This window comes from Pelophylax lessonae, assembly GCF_965119305.1.
Source record: "Pelophylax lessonae genome assembly, chromosome: 4".
In the NCBI taxonomy this organism is placed as follows: Eukaryota; Metazoa; Chordata; class Amphibia; order Anura; family Ranidae; genus Pelophylax; species Pelophylax lessonae.
The window spans coordinates 377,425,571-377,443,759 of NC_138771.1; the positions used below are offsets into that span (position 1 = coordinate 377,425,571).

Genomic DNA, 18,189 nt, shown 5'->3' on the forward strand with positions numbered 1-18,189 from the left:
AGAAGGTGGAGGAGCGCAAGGTCTCTTCACTAGCCATCCACCAGTTTCATAATGTCATCATGGAGGAGTGGAAGAGGACTCCAGTGGCAACCTGTGAAGCTCCGATTAATTCCATGCCCAAGAGGGTTAAGGCAGTTCTGGAAAATGATTGTGGCCACAAAAATATTTACACTTTGTGCACAATTTGGACATATTCACTTAGGGGTGTACTCGCAGCACATGTAATCAGGTATGACACCAGGCATTTGGTGTCTTGACAGCTCGATTGAAAGCACAAGCAGCCTGAGACAGTTCTGATTCATGGCATGTCTCAAATGGAACTGTTTTGGGAAACCAATACATCGAGGGGTTTAGTTCCACTTTAAAGGTTCTTCTCTTCAATGTATTCCTGTCCAAATGTTGTGGAGAGTACCCAAGGCCAGAAAAAATTTTGAGTTAAGTTTTTTTTTTTCTTTTTCAGGGTGTCATATACTTGGACCCTGTAGTGAGATTTCCATGATCCTACCTCCACCATGAGCCCTCAGAATAAAATAGTGCCTCTGAGTGGAGCAGTGGATTTTGGTAGTGTGGTTGCTTGGAGGGTAGTCTTTCATGTTCTGTCTTTCCCTGGCCACAGTCGACTTTCTTGTTCTGTCTTTCCCTGGCCACAGTCCCTTAGACTAAATACTATAAAGATATAATTACACTAAATAGTACACTGTATAAGGCTTCAGGCAAAAAGTTACCTTCTAATTTTGAGTCTCAGGTGTTGCAGATTCTCTTTTGACTCTCTCTTGTGAGTTTTCTTTAGTATAGGCTACTTTGTATCCTTACCTAGAGCAGTGTTTCTCAACCTGGATTATTTGTACCTATTGGAGTAACAGTACATGTCAGGAGATTACACAGGGTTTGCTCTCCCGTATGGTGGTTCATCACTTTGCTGTTAATATCAGGACATAAGGAACTTTCTGCAAGGGTCACACTGTGATTGGTGGACAGTGTTCTCCAAAATAAAATATAATCTGCACACTGTATACTGTGCAAGACTTGCTCTGACCATGAGGTGGTTAAAGTCCCCTGTCCCCCCAATCCTTGGAGCAGCCCCTGGAAAATGTGATAAGTAGGCAACCAAATAAGATGCTAGCACATACCTATAGAAGTCACAAAAACTGTGGCCTTATCAAGGCCATTCTGAAATGGTACCCCTCTGACATTTCTGGCAGTGTCAATGCCTGTCTTCCACTCATTCCTTTTGGCCCATCGTTTTGATGTGGGGGGGGGGGCAGACAAGTATCAACCCTACCAGGAGTTTCTGGAGCTCTACTATTCAGAAATGCTTGGAATTTAGCCCTAGCGCAGAGAACTTGGAAGCTGCAATGCCTGCACTTTGTACAGGGTTTTGTTTTTTTTTTTTTTTTGGTGGGGGGGGTGTTGATTTTGGGATACATTGTTGGAATGCATATATGGAAACCTCTTTGGCATGCCAAAGGATTTGTATTTCTGCCTTCTGCCTGTTCAGCTCTGAGATTTGCCCAACCATGCCATACAATACAGCAAGGTTTCTTAAAGTCCTCAAATCTTAGGTTTGTGACCAAACTGTTTTTAATCACCTCCCTGCCATCAGCCTGTGATTAGACACTGAAGGATCAACACGCATCTGCTTATACTGCTTTTTACTCCTGTCAGCATGTTCCTAGTCTGCATATGTGCATGCAGCACATCCTATTGGCTCCTTGTGATGTCTCCCCTTCTCTTTGTAATATTATCTAAAAGATCTGTACCTGCTTAACAATTACATTCTGTTAAATGTACTCTTTATGGATGATATATGTGAATCAAGGGCAATGCCTTAGAAACAATATGAGCTTGTGTGCAATGTTATTTATTTTTTATTGTGCATCTTTTTTAATATGTGCTGGTAAAAATAAAAGTGACTAGCAAATATTATAAACTAAAGTGTTCCTAAACCCACAACTGTTAAATAAATCTGTATGTGCAGTAAAGCATGCTTGTTATACACACTGTGGAATCTAACCCCCTGCATTGTGTAAAAAGGCTGTTTGATCCTGTCTTCTCTGATCCTCCCCTTCTTCCACAGTCCCCAATCCATCCCCTCATAGTATAGAGCCTTGGGGGCACATTGCTCATGCTCAGTTGGGTGTATATTGCTAGAGTTTTTTTTTTTGGGAGGGTGCATGAAATTTGCACAGGGCCAATCGGCACTGTCAAGACAGAGGATCAGGGGGCCATTGAGTCTTAAAGGACAGTCAGAGGAGATTTAAAACTACTACAAGCTTTAACCAGTGCTTGGCTGGACACTGAGGTCACAAGACTGCTATATACTGCTGATGAGAAAGGTATTTAGCAGTTTACATTAACTAAAATAATTGCCTTTCTATTTTCTGTTTATGGGGGGGGGGGGGACTAGATGTAATGAATGCAGGATCCTGGGTTTAGTAACACTTTAAGAAATAAGATGGTAAATTTTAAGTACCAAAAATCCAATTAGGTTTTCTCTTAAAATGAGGGGATAGAGTTACCAAAATAACACAAGGGAAATCAATCAGTAGAAATGTAACCATTATGCAACTGGAAGCTTACTAGAACTAAAAACACAGCCACATGTAAGGTGTTCCTGCTTAATACATGTGTCTGGATCTCCAAACATCTACTTCGCAAGCCTCTCCGAAGCTGTTTTTACTGCTGATGACTTTAACTTTTGCCCCGGTGTGCCTGAGACTTTCACTACTACACATCCTGTTGCAATTCCTCTCCTAACTGCAATGGCAGATATCCCGGGCTCCCGAGAAAGGAAGCTGAACACATTTATGCTGCTACTGTAATAATGCATGGCAGGTGTCCACCAATCTTTTTCGCACACAGGGAACCTGCAAGTGCTTAGTGGGCAGTGCACTAAGCTAGCTCAGATACAGATTGAGGACTTTTTTTCCCAAAGTGTTGTTTTTGATTGTCATTAGGGGTTTAACTGACCTCTGAGATTCTTCATGAAGGAAACCATTTTGTTAGAGCGTAATAAAAATGTATCCTATGTTACCCTGCCATCCAACACTTTTCAAACCATTCCCCACCCACCCATGTCTTTCACACCTGATCTGCCCATTGTGTACACTATTCATGCTACTCTTCTACACATACTACCCTCTGTCAGACTGCACTCCTCTTATGCACTCACCATTGTACCTTCCAGCACTTCTAGCCTACAGATACTTCACAGTTGATACCCTGTACACATCTCTTTAGCAGTCTGCTGTCATACACACTGCAATTCCGTCCTGCACATTTAACTCACTGTCATGCTGCCTGTTAAAACACTTATTCAGCATTGTTTTTAATATTCTAACATGTCCATTTTAGGAATAGTCAAATTTTTTGCTAATTGAGAATAAATACGGTCACACATGCAAAAGCTAATATGTGATATTTGTGTTACACAATTCAAAAAGTTATAAAAAAAAATAGGGTCATCCAATTCAGTTTATATGTGTGTGATTTTTTTTTTTTTATTCTCTAACCATTCTCATAGCCCTGTTTTTTCTGCTTTCTGTGGAAGACATCTTAAAGTGGACTGTGGTTTGTAATCAAAAACAAAGAGCAAAATAGTACTCCTTCAGAGCTAGAAGCATTCATTAACTGTGGCATGTTCCCCCCAAGCCCCCCTCTGTTTTGTGTGGTCCCCATGGGCCATCTTTGTACCCCCCTCCCTCTTGGGTAGCAGGGTACAGGGGGGGGGGCGGGTGCGCATGTCGCCGGCGTAAAGGACTTTCCTGCTGGGGTTGGCATTGACAGTTTTTTTTTTTTTTGTCCTGTGCCCAGGTCCCCCCATTCCGCTGTAGATGTGGCCTGGTGTTGACTCCTGGGTTTCCTTTTCCCCTGGACGCCCCACTTGGATACTGGCTATCTCTGGTGCAGACCTGTGCTTCTCTGTTGAGGTTCCTCCCTTGCTCTGCTGCAGGTTGTGGTGTGCTCTGCTTCCAGGTGCCCCTGTGGTGATACGGGTGCAGTGCATTTGGTGAGTTAGTCCCCTAGCAGTGCTAGACACTTGTTTGCTGGTGGGCTCCACTTTTAACTCATGGAGTCTCAGGAGCATGTTTCCCCACCTGACCCCCCTCTCAGAGGCAGCAGGTCCCTCTGGGTCCCAGCCCTCCATTGATGCACTGACAACTGTCCTGGAGTCCTTTGTTTCCCCGGGTGAAGGTGGCCTTTGAGCGGCAGGCTAGCAGAAAGCGCTCTGCCTCATCTGTCTCGTCAGATTCTAAATTGGGTTCTGCTGCCGCAGATGTGGCCCACCCTGCGGGGTTTGTAGCCACGCTTCCTAATCTCTCTGATAGTGAGGATGATTCCTCAACACCTGTGGCTGCGCACGAGAAGGCGCTGGTTGATGCACTGATTACATTGGTGCAGGAGACTTTGAAGATGGAGGATGCAGCTAAAGCAGCTGCAAAGGTGGCCATCCTTTTTGGCACCTACAAGCCGTCTCGCACAGGAAAGGTGTCACTTTATCCCTCCTATTTTGACAAGTTTGTCTACAAAGATTGGGAGCGCCAAAACATCCCTTTATGGCTCTTAAACCCTTTGCTTTGAGGTACCCCTTTGAAGAGTCAATCCTCCAGAATTTGACTGTCCTATCCGTGGTGGACCCTCCAGTCTCCAGGTTAAACAAGGCAACCATGATTCTAGTAGAGGAATCCCTGGCATTTAAGGATCCGGCTGACAGAAAGCCGGAGTCTGTGGCCTGCAAAATGTTCACTATTGCTGGTTTGGCGCTGAATCCGGTCCTGGCCATTGCCCTGGTGTCACAAACACTAACTAAATGGGCTAAAATTTTGCGCCATTATCTGGAAGGTGAGCAGATTCCCCCCCACTGCCTTTATTGAGTTGGCGGACCAGCTGCTCCAGGGGCTGCAGTTTGTCTGCAAAGCCTCTCTGGACTAGGCTCCCTTGATTTCTAAGCTATGTGTTTCGGCAGTGGTGCTTAGGCGTATGTTGTGGCTTAAGAGTTGGTCTGCGGACCAGACTTTAAAAAAAAAAAAAAAAAGCTCTGACTAATTTGCCCTTTCAAGGCAATTGCGTGTTTGGGGATACCCTGGATTACATCATTAAGAGTCTCATGGGGATACTTCACAGAAGGACAGTCTGTTCCTTTCCTTCTAATGTACGTCCGTCCCCGGACAGATTGCAAGCTCTCTTGGGGGGTGAAGGATCTGTTGCTTCACAGAGTGATTGTCCCAGTTCCGGTATGGTAACGGTTTCAAGGTTTTTATTCAAACATGTTTACGGTCCCAAATAAGGAGGGCCGATTCTGGACTTCAAGGCCCTGAACTGCTTTGTGCGGAAACAGAAATTCAGAATGGAGTCCATTCACACAGTGTTGGCATCCCTAAATCAGGGGAATCTCTAGCCCCTATCGACATCAAGGATGCTTACTTGCACTTTCCAATATCTGCCCAACACCAGCGTTTTCCCCGTTTTGCTGTGGGAGAGGAGTACTATCAGTTTGTGGTGTTACTCTTTGGTCTCGCCTCCGCTCCTCGGGTCTTCAGGAATGTACAGGCCCCAGTTCTGGCGTTGCTAAGTCAGAGGGGGATTGCTGTACTGGGCTACCTGGACGATATCCTCTTGTGAGCGGAGTCCTCCTCTGCTTTGATGGACGACATGGAGATCACTATACAGACCCTGAAGGCGTTTGGTCGGCTTCTAAACATAAAATTGGATTATCTGGGTCTGACTCTGAATTCAGCTCTAGCCAGGGTGTTCATTCCTCTTGACAAACTCTAGAAGTTTGTAAACCATAAACCACAGTGCAAATACATTGCCACTTGTAGTGCAATTACAACATATGATGTGCAAAAACCATCTGTTTAGAAAAGTGCTTGTGTGTCAAAACTTATTTAAACTTTCATCCACATTGAACATTCTAAAAAAAATACCATTATAAATGCAAATAAATCATCAAAAAAACTCTATGTGCAAAAAAAATGTTTTTGGTTCAATATGCGAAACAAGCAAATAGCCAGTGAAAGTCCATAAAACATTTTTTAAATAAAGTGCTTCTGTGCCAAACTGTTGAAGTGCCGTAATATTCTGTAACTCTCATGCAGTGATCTGTGTTTCACACCCCAAAGTGCTTAAACTTACCAGACAACGTGGACCCCTTAGCAATGCTGTATGTGGGTCTTTCAAGCTTGTTCTGGTGTGTGGAGAGAGGTCACTTCCTGTGGGTCCTTAAGAGATCACCACCGTAAGTCTGGCCAGGCCTAGCCAAGGGCCAACATGTTGGAATAAGGGCAAATATCTCTGGGCGAGCAGGAGAGCACACAAAATAACCCCATAATCTTTATTTAAAACCAATAATCAATACTGATGGATAGGCGATAGGTAAGATGGAAAAAGGCTGGACCCCAAAATTGACTGAGATGAGCTGTCCTCAAGAGGCTGAAACCCATTTGAATTTAGGATGTAAAAAAGGGGCCTTAACAGCACAGCATATTGAACAAGAAAACATGTGAGCTTGGTTTACATATTCTTCACTGTGTGGTGAACAGCAGCAACAGGAATGTATTAGGAGTACAGATACACATAGCGCGGATTTTTATATAGAAAAAAACTCCAGAAGTTGCATGCTGCGACCTATTGCTGTCCAGCAGGTGGTCCACCCTCCAGTGTCCAAAGTCTCTGGGCAATCAGATTAAGCTGAGCCGGGAAACCAGGGGTTCCCTGGTCTTGTGACTTCGCTCTCCGACTCTTCGGCAAGGCAAATCTTTTCTCCCCTTGTATTAGACAGTCACCACCACGGATGCCAGTCTGTACAGGTGGGGAGGTGTCCTGGGACTGCGCTCCCCTCAGGGTTGTTGGATTCTGGAGGAATCCAGATTGCCGATCAATGTCTTGGAACTTCAAGCGATCAGGCTGTGCCTGGATCACTGGACAGATCGGCTCTGGGGGCTCCCGGTACAGATCCAGTTGGACACTGCCATGGGGGTGGCTTGTGTCAATACCCAGGGCGGAACAAAAAGTGTGTTTGGGGGCTCTGGAAGGTAGCAGCTTTGTTCTGGCCCTCTCTGCCATACACATTCCAAGAGTGGAAAATTGGCAGGCAGACTATCTCAGTCGGCAGGCGTTGGACCACGGAGAGTTGTCCCTTCATACGATATGTTTCATCTATGTCTGCGGTGGGGCACCCCTGAGGTAAATCTTTTGGCATCTCAGCTCAACAGAAAGGTACCAAGGTTTGTGGCAAGGTCACGGGATCCTCTGGTGGACGCCACAGACGCTCTGGTGGCCCTGTGGGGCCAGTATCCTTTCATCTATGCCTTCGCTCCTCTCAAAGCTTCTTCCACGGCTTCTGCACAGGAACAAGGCCAAAGGGATTCCGGTCATTCTGGTGATTCCGGACTGGCCTCACTGGTCTTGGTACGCCACCCTGGTGTGATTGGTGGCTGACGTTCCTTGGAGACTGCCCCCCAGGGAGGACCTGCTGTCCCAAGTGCCCATCTTCCATTCTGCTTTACAATCACTGGCTTTGACAGCTTGGCTGTTGAAAGGTGCTGAAGGATAGAGGTTTGCCATTCCATCACTCCCAAAGGCTAGGAAGTCTACCTCCTAGAAAGATTTATCATTGTACGTGGAAAGCGTACATTTCGTGGTGTGAGTCAAGGTGTTGAACAGAAGTTGGCCTTGAGTATCATCAAGGGTGCCACTGCCTTGGCGGTCTTCTTCCAGTGACCCTTAGGCACGCATTCATTGGTGTGTACAATTATTCAAAGGGTTTGACACCTGACTCCGCCAGTGCGGTTTCCCTACCGCCGTGGGGTTTAAACTTGGTGCTGTCAGTTCTCCAAAAACCTCTCTTTGAAAATATTTGGGAGAGTCCCCTGCTTATGCTGTCTCAGATTGTGGCTTTTTTGGTGGCCATCACCTCTGCTCACACAGTGTTGGAACTGGTGGTGTTATCTTGTCCACGCCTGTCAGTGGTCAGGTGGTCTATGACTTCCATTTGAATGAAGACATTGTGTTGCCTTCTTTGTGTCCCAGGCCCACTCATCCCAAGGAATTTGCGTTGCATGCCCTGGATGTTATGTGGGCAATTTGGGTGTATCTGGCAGCCACAGAGTCTTTTTGGAGGTCAGACTCTGTGATCAAGGACGGGCCAAGAAAAGGACTGTCCGCTTCTTCTGCAAACCATTTCCAGATGGATCAGACAGACAGTGGCTCAGACATATTCTATCAAGGGTTAGGTTCCTCCTTTCCCTGTAATGGCGCACTCTTCTCGGGCGTTTAGTGCTTCTTGGGCCTTCTGTCATCAGGCGCAGGTTTGCAAGGTGGCTACTTGGTTGTCGGCGCACACTTTCACTCAATTCTACAAAGAGGATGTTTTGGCATCTGCAGATGCTTTCTTTGGCTGCAAGGTTTTGGCTGCTATTTAGAGGGTCTGTTCCCTCTTTGGGGGTGTATTGTTCAGGTTGGGCTTCAGTTTTTTGTTGATCTCCAGTTACCTGATTGGCTCTTGTGTTTAGCCTTGGGATTTTTTTGTTGTCCCACCCCTCATGTTTGGCACTGCCTTGGGACATCCCTACGGTTCTGAATATGGAGCGCTGTGTCCTGCTTGTTACTAAACTGAAGGCCTATAGCAGAGGAGGGGGATGTATTGCAGCTAGGACTGACCATAGGTAATAGTGAGGTTGAAAAAAAGACACCAGTCCAACCTATGATGAGTGTGTGTGTTTATGTCGATAGTACATTGTATACCCCTGTATGTTGTGGTCGTTAAGGTACCCATCTAATAGTTTTTAAAGGGAATTCCACATCCATACCGCTCTGACAGTAAAGAACCCATTATGTAGTTTAAGGTTAAACTGCTTCTCTTCTAATTTAGTAAATGGCTGTGTGTCTTTTTAAATGCCTTTTCCCTGAAACGTTTGTTCCCTATGATGGGGTCGCCATCTCTTGTCATCTAACATTTGGATTAAAAAAGCTGGTGTTTTTACCTTAAGAATTAATTTCATTTAAGCAGTTTTACACTATGTTTGTGTACACTGGCTTATTTCCTATGTATCCGGAGAATGAGACCATTTAATCCAGAACCCCACGGATTCATTCGATCAACCATCCATGATCGATCTTTTTCCTTGTGGAGAATTTTTTAGCCTGTATGACCCATCTACTGTAAGGTATCTGGGTCCATACCATCTGGTGAGCACATTTGCCTCTTTACTTTTGGTGCTGGGTCTATCTTCACTGATAAGTTTGGACACCTGAATATTTAGCTTCACTTCGGTTTTTTCCACGTTTTTTTTACCATTTTACACGATTATGGACTCCTTATTTACAATATTATTTGATTATTGATGTTTTATCAGAGTCCAATATACTCATTTTATATTTAGCGCTGCACTTTTTATGTTTGTTTTATAGACAAATCTTATGTCGATTGTAGTGCTGGCAGCTTTCTATACTATTGCTGCGCGGTGTATTTTTATCAATTTTGCCCAATGCTAGGGTCGTCAGTACAGTATTTGTACATTGATATCATATCCCCTCTCAAGCGTCTCTCTCCAGAGAGAATAAGTTCAATGCGTGTAGTCTTTCCTGGTATCTGAAGTCCTCCAGTCCCTTTATTAGCTTTGTTGCCCTTCTCTGGATTCTCTCCAGTTCCAGCACATCCTTCTTGAGGACCGTTGCCCAGAACTGGACAGCATACTCAAGATGCGGCTGGACCAGAGTCTTGTAGCGTGGGAGAATTAGCACTTTATCTCTGGAGTGAATCATATTTTTAATAAATGCCAGTATTCTGTTGGCTTTGCTTGCAGCAGCTTGGCATTGCATGCCATTGCCGAGCTTATCTACTAGGACCCCAGGACCTTTTCCATCCTAGAATGCCCCAGAGGTTCACCCCCTAGTGAGTAACTTACATTCATATTTTTTGCACCCAAATGTATTACTTTACATTTTTCAACATTAAGCCGCATTTACCATAGTTGGCCATCCCATTATTTTGTTCTGGTCTAGTAAGGTTTCCACATCCTGTGCATAAGTTATTTCCCTGCTTTGCTTAGTATTGTCTGCAAATACTGAGATGGAGCTATTTATCCCATCCTCTAGATTGTTTATGAATAAATTAAACGGGATTGGTCCCAGGCATAGCCAATTCTTTTTTTTCTGCCTGGTGTCCTACTCCTGTAGGGGGGGGGGGGGGCAATATAACCCTATGGTTCTGAATCTGGAGTGCTGTCTCTATCAATAAACTCAGAGAAATAGATTTTACGGTAAATACAAAAATCCTATTTTCTAACTGTTGCCATGTGGAAAGAAGATTTCAGGTCTAAAGCAAGGGCTGTGGAATTGTCACTGTTCTTTGTCTTGAGAATTAGGCTATGTTGGTATCCAAAGCTGTACCCACTGCAGCTGATTCCATGAAAAATCAGTCTGTTTTTCACCTTCGTCTCATGCTTTCTTTTGCTTTATTTTCCACTGTGCAAGGAATGTCCCTATTCCTGGAAACTTGAACCAAAGCTTTCTTTGTTCATGTGTTTAGGCATTCCCTCACTTTTTCTGTTGGTTTATATTGGGAAATGCAGCTGAGCCTTTCCTCTTCTGACGGATTCAGGAAAGCGGTTTAAACTTCCTCAATGCAACTGGTAATTGCCTGAGCCAAGACATCTGCCATATTCTTTTCCCAGGCTCCTGTTCCAGTGACCTCTCTTTTTTAGTTTGTGATAGTCGAAACGATCTCGGTTTTCCACCTATCCAGATTTTATTTTTTATTTCTTTGCTTGTTTCACAACAATCTTATCTATAGATAGATCTCTCTGTCAGTTGATATCTGGAGGTTGTATCTGAGGGCTGCAACCTGGAAGCAGATAAGCACAAAAACCTTTGCAGGGTGCTCTGGTGAATGCTAGTTGGCATCTTAAATTCTGTGTCCTGGCCCTCTTTAGGGCAAATGATGGTCAATCCCACTACCACTTTAATAGGAACAATTATACAATTCCCCAAAATTCTGTTAAGATGTTACTGTTTTCAAGACCAGTCACTAAGTAAGTCCCAGCTTCTTGCTTCATGCTTTATATGAATAACTGGGCCTCATGGCTGTTACTAATAATTAGGGAACCTGAAAAGTAGCAATAGCCTGAGAAGACAAGACTTCAGTATGCTGTGAAGTATTATATTAGGCCTTTTTTACATGAGCAGCTTCTGGTGCGGGTTACAATACTTTGTTTTTCATATGAATGGAGAGATAGGGTAATCAGCGCAGATTTGTAATACTCCCAAACTGGCTAAAATGTGAGAAAAAACGAATGTGCAAAGTTTATATGATTAAATAAGTTAAATGAATACTCCTATATAGAATAAATAAATGAATGATGATATAGGAAATCAATATGTGCACCGTGTAGAAAAAATATTTCGTTTGATCATATTTATATATATATATATATATATATATATATATATATATATATATATATATATAAAACAATGCTAAATACTAAATAGGATGTGCAAAAATGCCAAAAAAAAGCGTGAAAGTGCCTGGATATTGAAAAACCTCTATAGGTATGGTAGGAGACTGTTAACCAAAAAGTGCAAGAGCAAAAAAACTGTTCAAAACACTGAGCAATATTACAACTAAATACATACACAATTCATCAACTAGTGATAAAAAAACAAACTAAATAAATATATATTCAATAAATAGATAAAGAAGTCCATCTAAGAAGTCTCAAGTTAAAAAAGTGCCAAAATGTGATCTGATAGTTCAATCGATATATCCTCAGTTACAACTCGTGAAAAAATAACACCAAATGTGCTCCACCGTTTCCCCAAATCTGACTCACCAGATGGGGAGCTGGTCAGATTATAAACCAGCAATCACACTTGATAAATATTTCCCAGCAGGATGGTCTACTTCTGAAGCTCCAAGCTCAAAATCTTCATGGATCCTTTATACTCAAGGTGTAGCAAGGTAGGAGTAATGAATAGGAAAAGGAAGGATGCCAAAATAGTGTAATTCTGTAAAAATTCAAAATTTATTAAAAATATTACACTCACATAATATTGTGTCTACCGTACACTGGGATCGCTCACAACTGACTCCTACACTCTGGCGGTGGCTCTGAGCCGCGAGCATGGAGTATGACTCATGCGGTGTTTCTCGGTGTCCTAGCCCCGCCCTACTAGTTTTGTCACCTGACGTCCTCACAGAGCGGTAGTTGACAAAACTAGTAGGGCGGGGCTAGGACGCCGAGAAACACCGCATGAGTCCTACTGCACGCTTGCGGCTCGGAGCCACAGCCGGAGTTTATTATGTGAGTGTAATATAATTATTTTTAATAAATGATTTGGAATTTTTACAGAATTACACTATTTTGGCATCCTTCCTTTTCCTATTTATTACCCCTACCTTGCTACATCTTGAGTATAATCGATCCATGAAGATGTTAAGCTTGGAGCTTCAGAAGTAGACCATCTTGCTGGGAAATATTTATCAAGTGCGATTGCTGGTTTATATTCTGACCAGCTCCCCATCTGGTGAGTCAGATTTAGGGAAACAGTGGAGCACATTTGGTTTTATTTTTTCACGAGTTGTCACTGAGGATATTTTATCGATTTGAACTATTCGATCACATTTTGGCACTTTTTTCACTTGGGATTTTTTAGATGGACTTATTTATCTATTTATTGAATTTATATTTATTTAGTTTGTTTTTTTTTTTATCACTAGTTGATGAATTGTGTATGTATTTAGTTGTAATATTGCTCAGTGTTTTGAACAGTTTTTTTGCTCTTGCACTTTTTGGTTAACAGTCTCCTACCATACATATAGAGGTTTACAATATTCAGGCACTTGCACACTTTTTATGGCATTTTGCACATCCTATTTAGTATTTAGCATTGTTATATATATGATCAAACAAAATATTCATTTATTCATCATTCATTTATTTATTCTATATAGGAGTATTCATTTAACTTATTTAATCATATCAAATTTGCACATTAGCACTTTTCTCACATTTTAGCCAGTTTGGAAATATAACAAATCTGTGCTGATTACCCTATCTCTCCATTCATATGTAGGACACCTGCAGCAAATTAGCAGCATTTTTGTCTCCCTATGATTACCCACAATCTCTGAATACCTTAGCTCCTGATATTTTTCTTTACACGTTACTTTGTTTTTGCTTATGAAATTATAAAGCAAGGTATTGACTTATTTGAACTCGGGGCAGCCTATTTTGTGTTGCTTTTAGAGAAAAAGCATCATACAAGAAACAAAAAAGCTATTACTGACTCATTCTTTTAGAAAGGTTAAAATGCCTGGCTGTTGAGCTTTGCCTTATTGTTTTTTTCACTGGCTCAAAACAAGTGTGCAGGATTTAAAAAAAAAAAAATATATATATAAAAAGAGACTGAGTGTTCAGAAACCTGGCAACCCAATCACCCAGCGCTTTGGTAGATGGATATATCTCATGTGCACATAGACCATAAGATACAATTCGTTAAAACTATAAAAGCTGCTGCCTCATGATAAACAAAATAAAAATAAGGTGCATATCAACCGAAATTAATAAACACAAGCAGCGCTAATGCATAAACATAACATAAATCAATATATCATAAAATCAATACACCCTGTATTCACAGAGCTGGTGTCATAAAACATGTAGCGTTTTAGAGTCCATAAAGTACAAACAGTCCATCACCAGGTGACCTTTCAGTGCAAATATGGAAAGGGAACAGCAAACACCAACATCAATGCAAAGCTGCTAGGGATATGCCTCCACCTCACCACGTGCAACCCCAATGGTAATGCTCTTACCAGGACTCATTGTACATTGGGCATGTAGATAAATGGTAAATCTCCCATAGATCTTCCACAGACTCTATCTTTGCTCAGACCGCTTCACAGTCAGAATGCTCTCAGCCATCAAAGCGTATGGGGGAGTAAAAACAGATGCACAATAGGGCAGTATTGTTTGATAAATTTGCACCTTTATTCATAAAACCCTCTCCCATTACACTCACATCGGCAAAGAAATCAATAGCATGTCATAATTCATCAGCATAAGGTTACCGTCCAGCCGCTTGTCTCCCGCTCGCTAGGTGGCGTCCCGGAAGCTCCTTGAGACTAGACGGCGTCCTGTTGCTTGGGTGACCGCGCAAGTCACCGCCCTGAGGGCATTCTGACTGTGAAGCGGTCTGAGCAAAGATAGAGTCTGTGGAAGATCTATGGGAGATTTACCATTTATCTACATGCCCAATGTACAACGAGTCCTGGTAAGAGCATTACCATTGGGGTTGCACGTGGTGAGGTGGAGGCATATCCCTAGCAGCTTTGCATTGATGTTGGTGTTTGCTGTTCCCTTTCCATATTTGCACTGAAAGGTCACCTGGTGATGGACTGTTTGTACTTTATGGACTCTAAAACGCTACATGTTTTATGACACCAGCTCTGTGAATACAGGGTGTATTGATTTTATGATATATTGATTTATGTTATGTTTATGCATTAGCGCTGCTTGTGTTTATTAATTTCGGTTGATATGCACCTTATTTTTATAAAATATATATATATATATATATTTTTTTTACGATTCGAACGCCTACATACACCTTGTTTCTGACTTCCAAGATCTGCTTACATGTTACTAGTCAATGGGCGAGATTTCTATAGCCATACAATCAGCAGGAACCTAGCATTTTCAGAAGGATTATCAATAACAGTCTCTGCATTTCTCTAAAGACATTTTTACTTTAAGACCAACCTGTGACTTACACACTACACTGGTAATGTGCCTTCATCCTCCTGCTGTAGATAGTGAAATGGTAAAGCATGGATCGCAATATCCGGAACCATATGTTTGAAGTCCAACTCCTGCCAAAAATGTTTTTCATTTTCGATGAATGCTGAAGGGTTAGAACTTTTGTCAGCTGTTTGTTGCTATCTGTTTCCAAGACTGAGATTATTTCTCACTTCTTTACTTCTGGTTCTTGTCAGATAGGAAAGGGAAATTTTCTAGTGTAGTAAGGCAGATTTAAAGCTGAACTCCAGGAACTCCGCTCATTTGTAAAAAGTGAAGGCACACTATGATTTAAGTCCAGTGATGTGCATGACCTCTCCTGAGTTTATCTTTATTATTTACATCTGACCAGTTTATTGCACTCACAGAAGACTGCTTTTGCTGTAGCTTCGAGAGCCCGACCCTGAACCTTCTGGTCGCTGTAGCTGCTATGCCAGCCCCTCCCCTTTTTTTGCCAATCACAGAAGCCTTTGTATTATGTGAACTCATTCACAAAATACAAAGGCTTCTGTGAATGTACAGCAAAAGGGAGGGGTGGGTGTAGCTTCTCTGTGTGCCTCTCCCCTCTCTCATATCCTCAAGCGTCTCAGTGTATGCTCCAGCAGAGCCCTAAATCCGTCAGATGTAAATAATAGAGATAAGTCCAGGAGGCGGTATGGACCTGTATCTCCCCATGAGAGCTATTTTCCATCACCTTTTATCTGGAAAGAGAAGAAAATCTGTATAGGGACATAGCATTTGAAATATGATGGACACAAAATCCTTCCCCTCTATAGCTAAAAAAAAAAAGTTTGTAACTTCAGGAAAAAAGCTTAAACTGTAGTAATCATTTTCTTCTCTCTAAAAAAAAAATGCTATCCTAAAATTCACATTTTATTCGACAACCACTTTGAAATTAGCATGACTGTTTACCTGTAGGTCAGCTTCTGAAGAATCAAGCTTTGAACCAACAAAGGCTGAGGAGAAAGACTTCAGAAAGTGTGAGAGAAAATCCAGACATACAGCACATCCTATTCTACATGTGTCTTCAAAGCCTGGTACAGCGGCACAGTGTCCTCAGCAATAACATAATATTGTGCTTACATTTACTGTTTAACTATTGTGCCGTAAACAACGAAATACCTATTGTTTCTCTAGAAAAAAAAACACCTATGTTTTAGTCACTTTAAAATAAAATAACTAAATATTTTTTTTTATTGTGAAGGTTTAAACTGCATATTTTTTCAGCAGACAACCATCTAGCGGTTTAGTAATCCCATGTTAAAGTGAAAAAAAAAAAAAAAAAAGTTCCTCTTTATCAGATTCAGACAAACAGCAATTTTTTTTCTGAAACACAGCCAGGCAGTGTTTTTGTTTTAGAAATCGTATTGAAATTGATATACCCTCTATGAATCGAACGCTTGCCTGCTAATAGACATTTCAGCCATGTGAATTAATTTTAAATGTTGTGAACATTTTCCCACATTTGACATACATCACAAATGTCACACTTGTTATTTTTTAATACAAAAATGTATATTCTCTCCTCAAATCTAAAATGTTTTCTTATCCTTATAATGTCTTGTCAACCTATATAAATATTTGTGTGTGACTTCAACTCATTTTTTCCTTATTTGTTGTACATTACTTTGTTGTAACTTTTAGTACTCTATAATTTCATGTATTTAAATACCTGTTTGGTAAAGGATTAGTTTATCTTTGGTATAAATGTTTTGTTCTTTTTTAAATTAATAAAATGCAATGTAGATATAAGATAAATAAAATACAATTTAGAGAATGTGCTTATGTTTATTTATTTTTTGCTTCCATGTATCTTCATGTATTCTGTGTAAACTTTGCAGTGCTACTCTTCAGCATCCAGTGGTAAAAATGTCCCTTTAGAAACCAGCAACAAATTACAATAAAATCAGAACTGCACCAAATCCTGCATTCAAACTGGATGATGGAAGGAAAATAGTGAATGAAGGTTAAAAATCCAAAACTTTTTCTGCTCATAAAAATTGTTATTCAGGTCTTTAAAATCTTTAAACTTGGCAACCTAAATTTCAGATAATCACATTGGAAATCAGGTTTGTCATTATTGTTTGTAAGGATCCATAGCTAAGCCCACCCTGCATAGATAGGTGGCTTTTGCATACGTCAGTAAAAGTAAAGCAGGTGACTGCACCTAAGAAGCATGGTGAAACGTCTGCATGGCGATTGTGACATTACTGTATTTTCTGGTCAACACCAATGTGTGTAGACAGGAAGGCTGCTGTGTTTCTTAAACAATCTCTGTATAAGTCCTCTGCAGATTGCTCCCCTAATTAATTACCAACATAATTTTTTTTTTTTGATCAGGGATTTTACCTGCTGAAAGTTAGAACAATCATGCGAATCGGGTTCACAATCGGCTTTTCCATCATATTATTATTATTACATTATTCAAAATCTATTTTCTCTATCGTTCATTGATGGAGGCAGTCTCTGATGCATATCAGTAGGGTTATGCTGCCCCCTACAAGAGAAGGACACTAGGCAGAAAAAAGTTCTGGCTAAGCCTATGGGCAGTCCCAGGGGTTATACCCTCTCTCTTCCTGCATAGGATGTCCGTTTTAATCTGCCTAGTTAGGAGTAAGGACCTAGTTCCTTGCTAGAAACTCTGGTCCTGGCAACGTTTTTTTTTTTTTTTTCTAGATCATTTTTTTAGTTAGCTTTTCGCCGAACTTTTTCCAGTGAGATCTACAAGCAACTATGACAGATCTGGGCAACGGGCTGGATGTATAGATCCAGTGGTCACTCCAGCCAGCCAAGGAGCACACGTAGGCCTTAGCTCCAGGCTAGGTCAGCTCGCGACATAGTCCCACTGGACGGGGACTGGCCTCGCGAGTTAAAGCGGTTGTAAACCCGAAATCAAAAAAAAACCTGAATGACAAAGGCATAGTGAGCTAGTATGCATCGCATACTAGCTCATTATGTATTACTTACCTTAGAACGAAGCCACGACACGGACCCCCAGACATCGCTGCGGGTGCTGCTATGATCCCTTGGCGTCTCTTCCGGGTTCAGTGGCTCCGGCGCTGTGATTGGCCGGAGCCGCGATGACGTCACTCCCACGCATGTGCGCGGGAGTGATTTTCCGGCAAGCTCCCCCTGGACCTTCAGAGCGCATGCGACGCTCGCGTGAGCGGCTGCATGCACTGCAAATAAAACGTGCCGGTTTAGGAGATATTAATTGTACCTACAGGTAAGCCTTATTATAGGCTTACCTGTAGGTAAAAGTGTCAAAAAGCGGGATACTACCGCTTTAAACGTCTCGTCAGGTCGCATACAACCGGGTCTAGGCCCGAGTCCCAGCGTTCCTATTTGGCCGATAGCCCCCCACTTTGGCGGAGAGGGGCTCTGTCAG

At 41.9% G+C, this 18,189-nt stretch overlaps 1 protein-coding gene across 2 annotated transcripts in view; it reads left to right on the forward strand.

Annotated features, from left to right (window-relative positions):
- The window catches only part of SPDL1 (spindle apparatus coiled-coil protein 1), a 230,817-nt gene extending 214,875 nt beyond the window's left edge, over positions 1–15,942 (forward strand). For both annotated transcript variants that reach the window (XM_082254869.1, XM_082254870.1), the window contains exon 12: positions 15,720–15,942. In XM_082254869.1, coding sequence (XP_082110995.1) covers positions 15,720–15,867 — 148 coding nt within the window. In that variant the 3' untranslated portion in view covers positions 15,868–15,942. The remainder of the gene's footprint in view (positions 1–15,719) is intronic.
- The last annotated feature ends 2,247 nt before the right edge of the window (positions 15,943–18,189 follow it).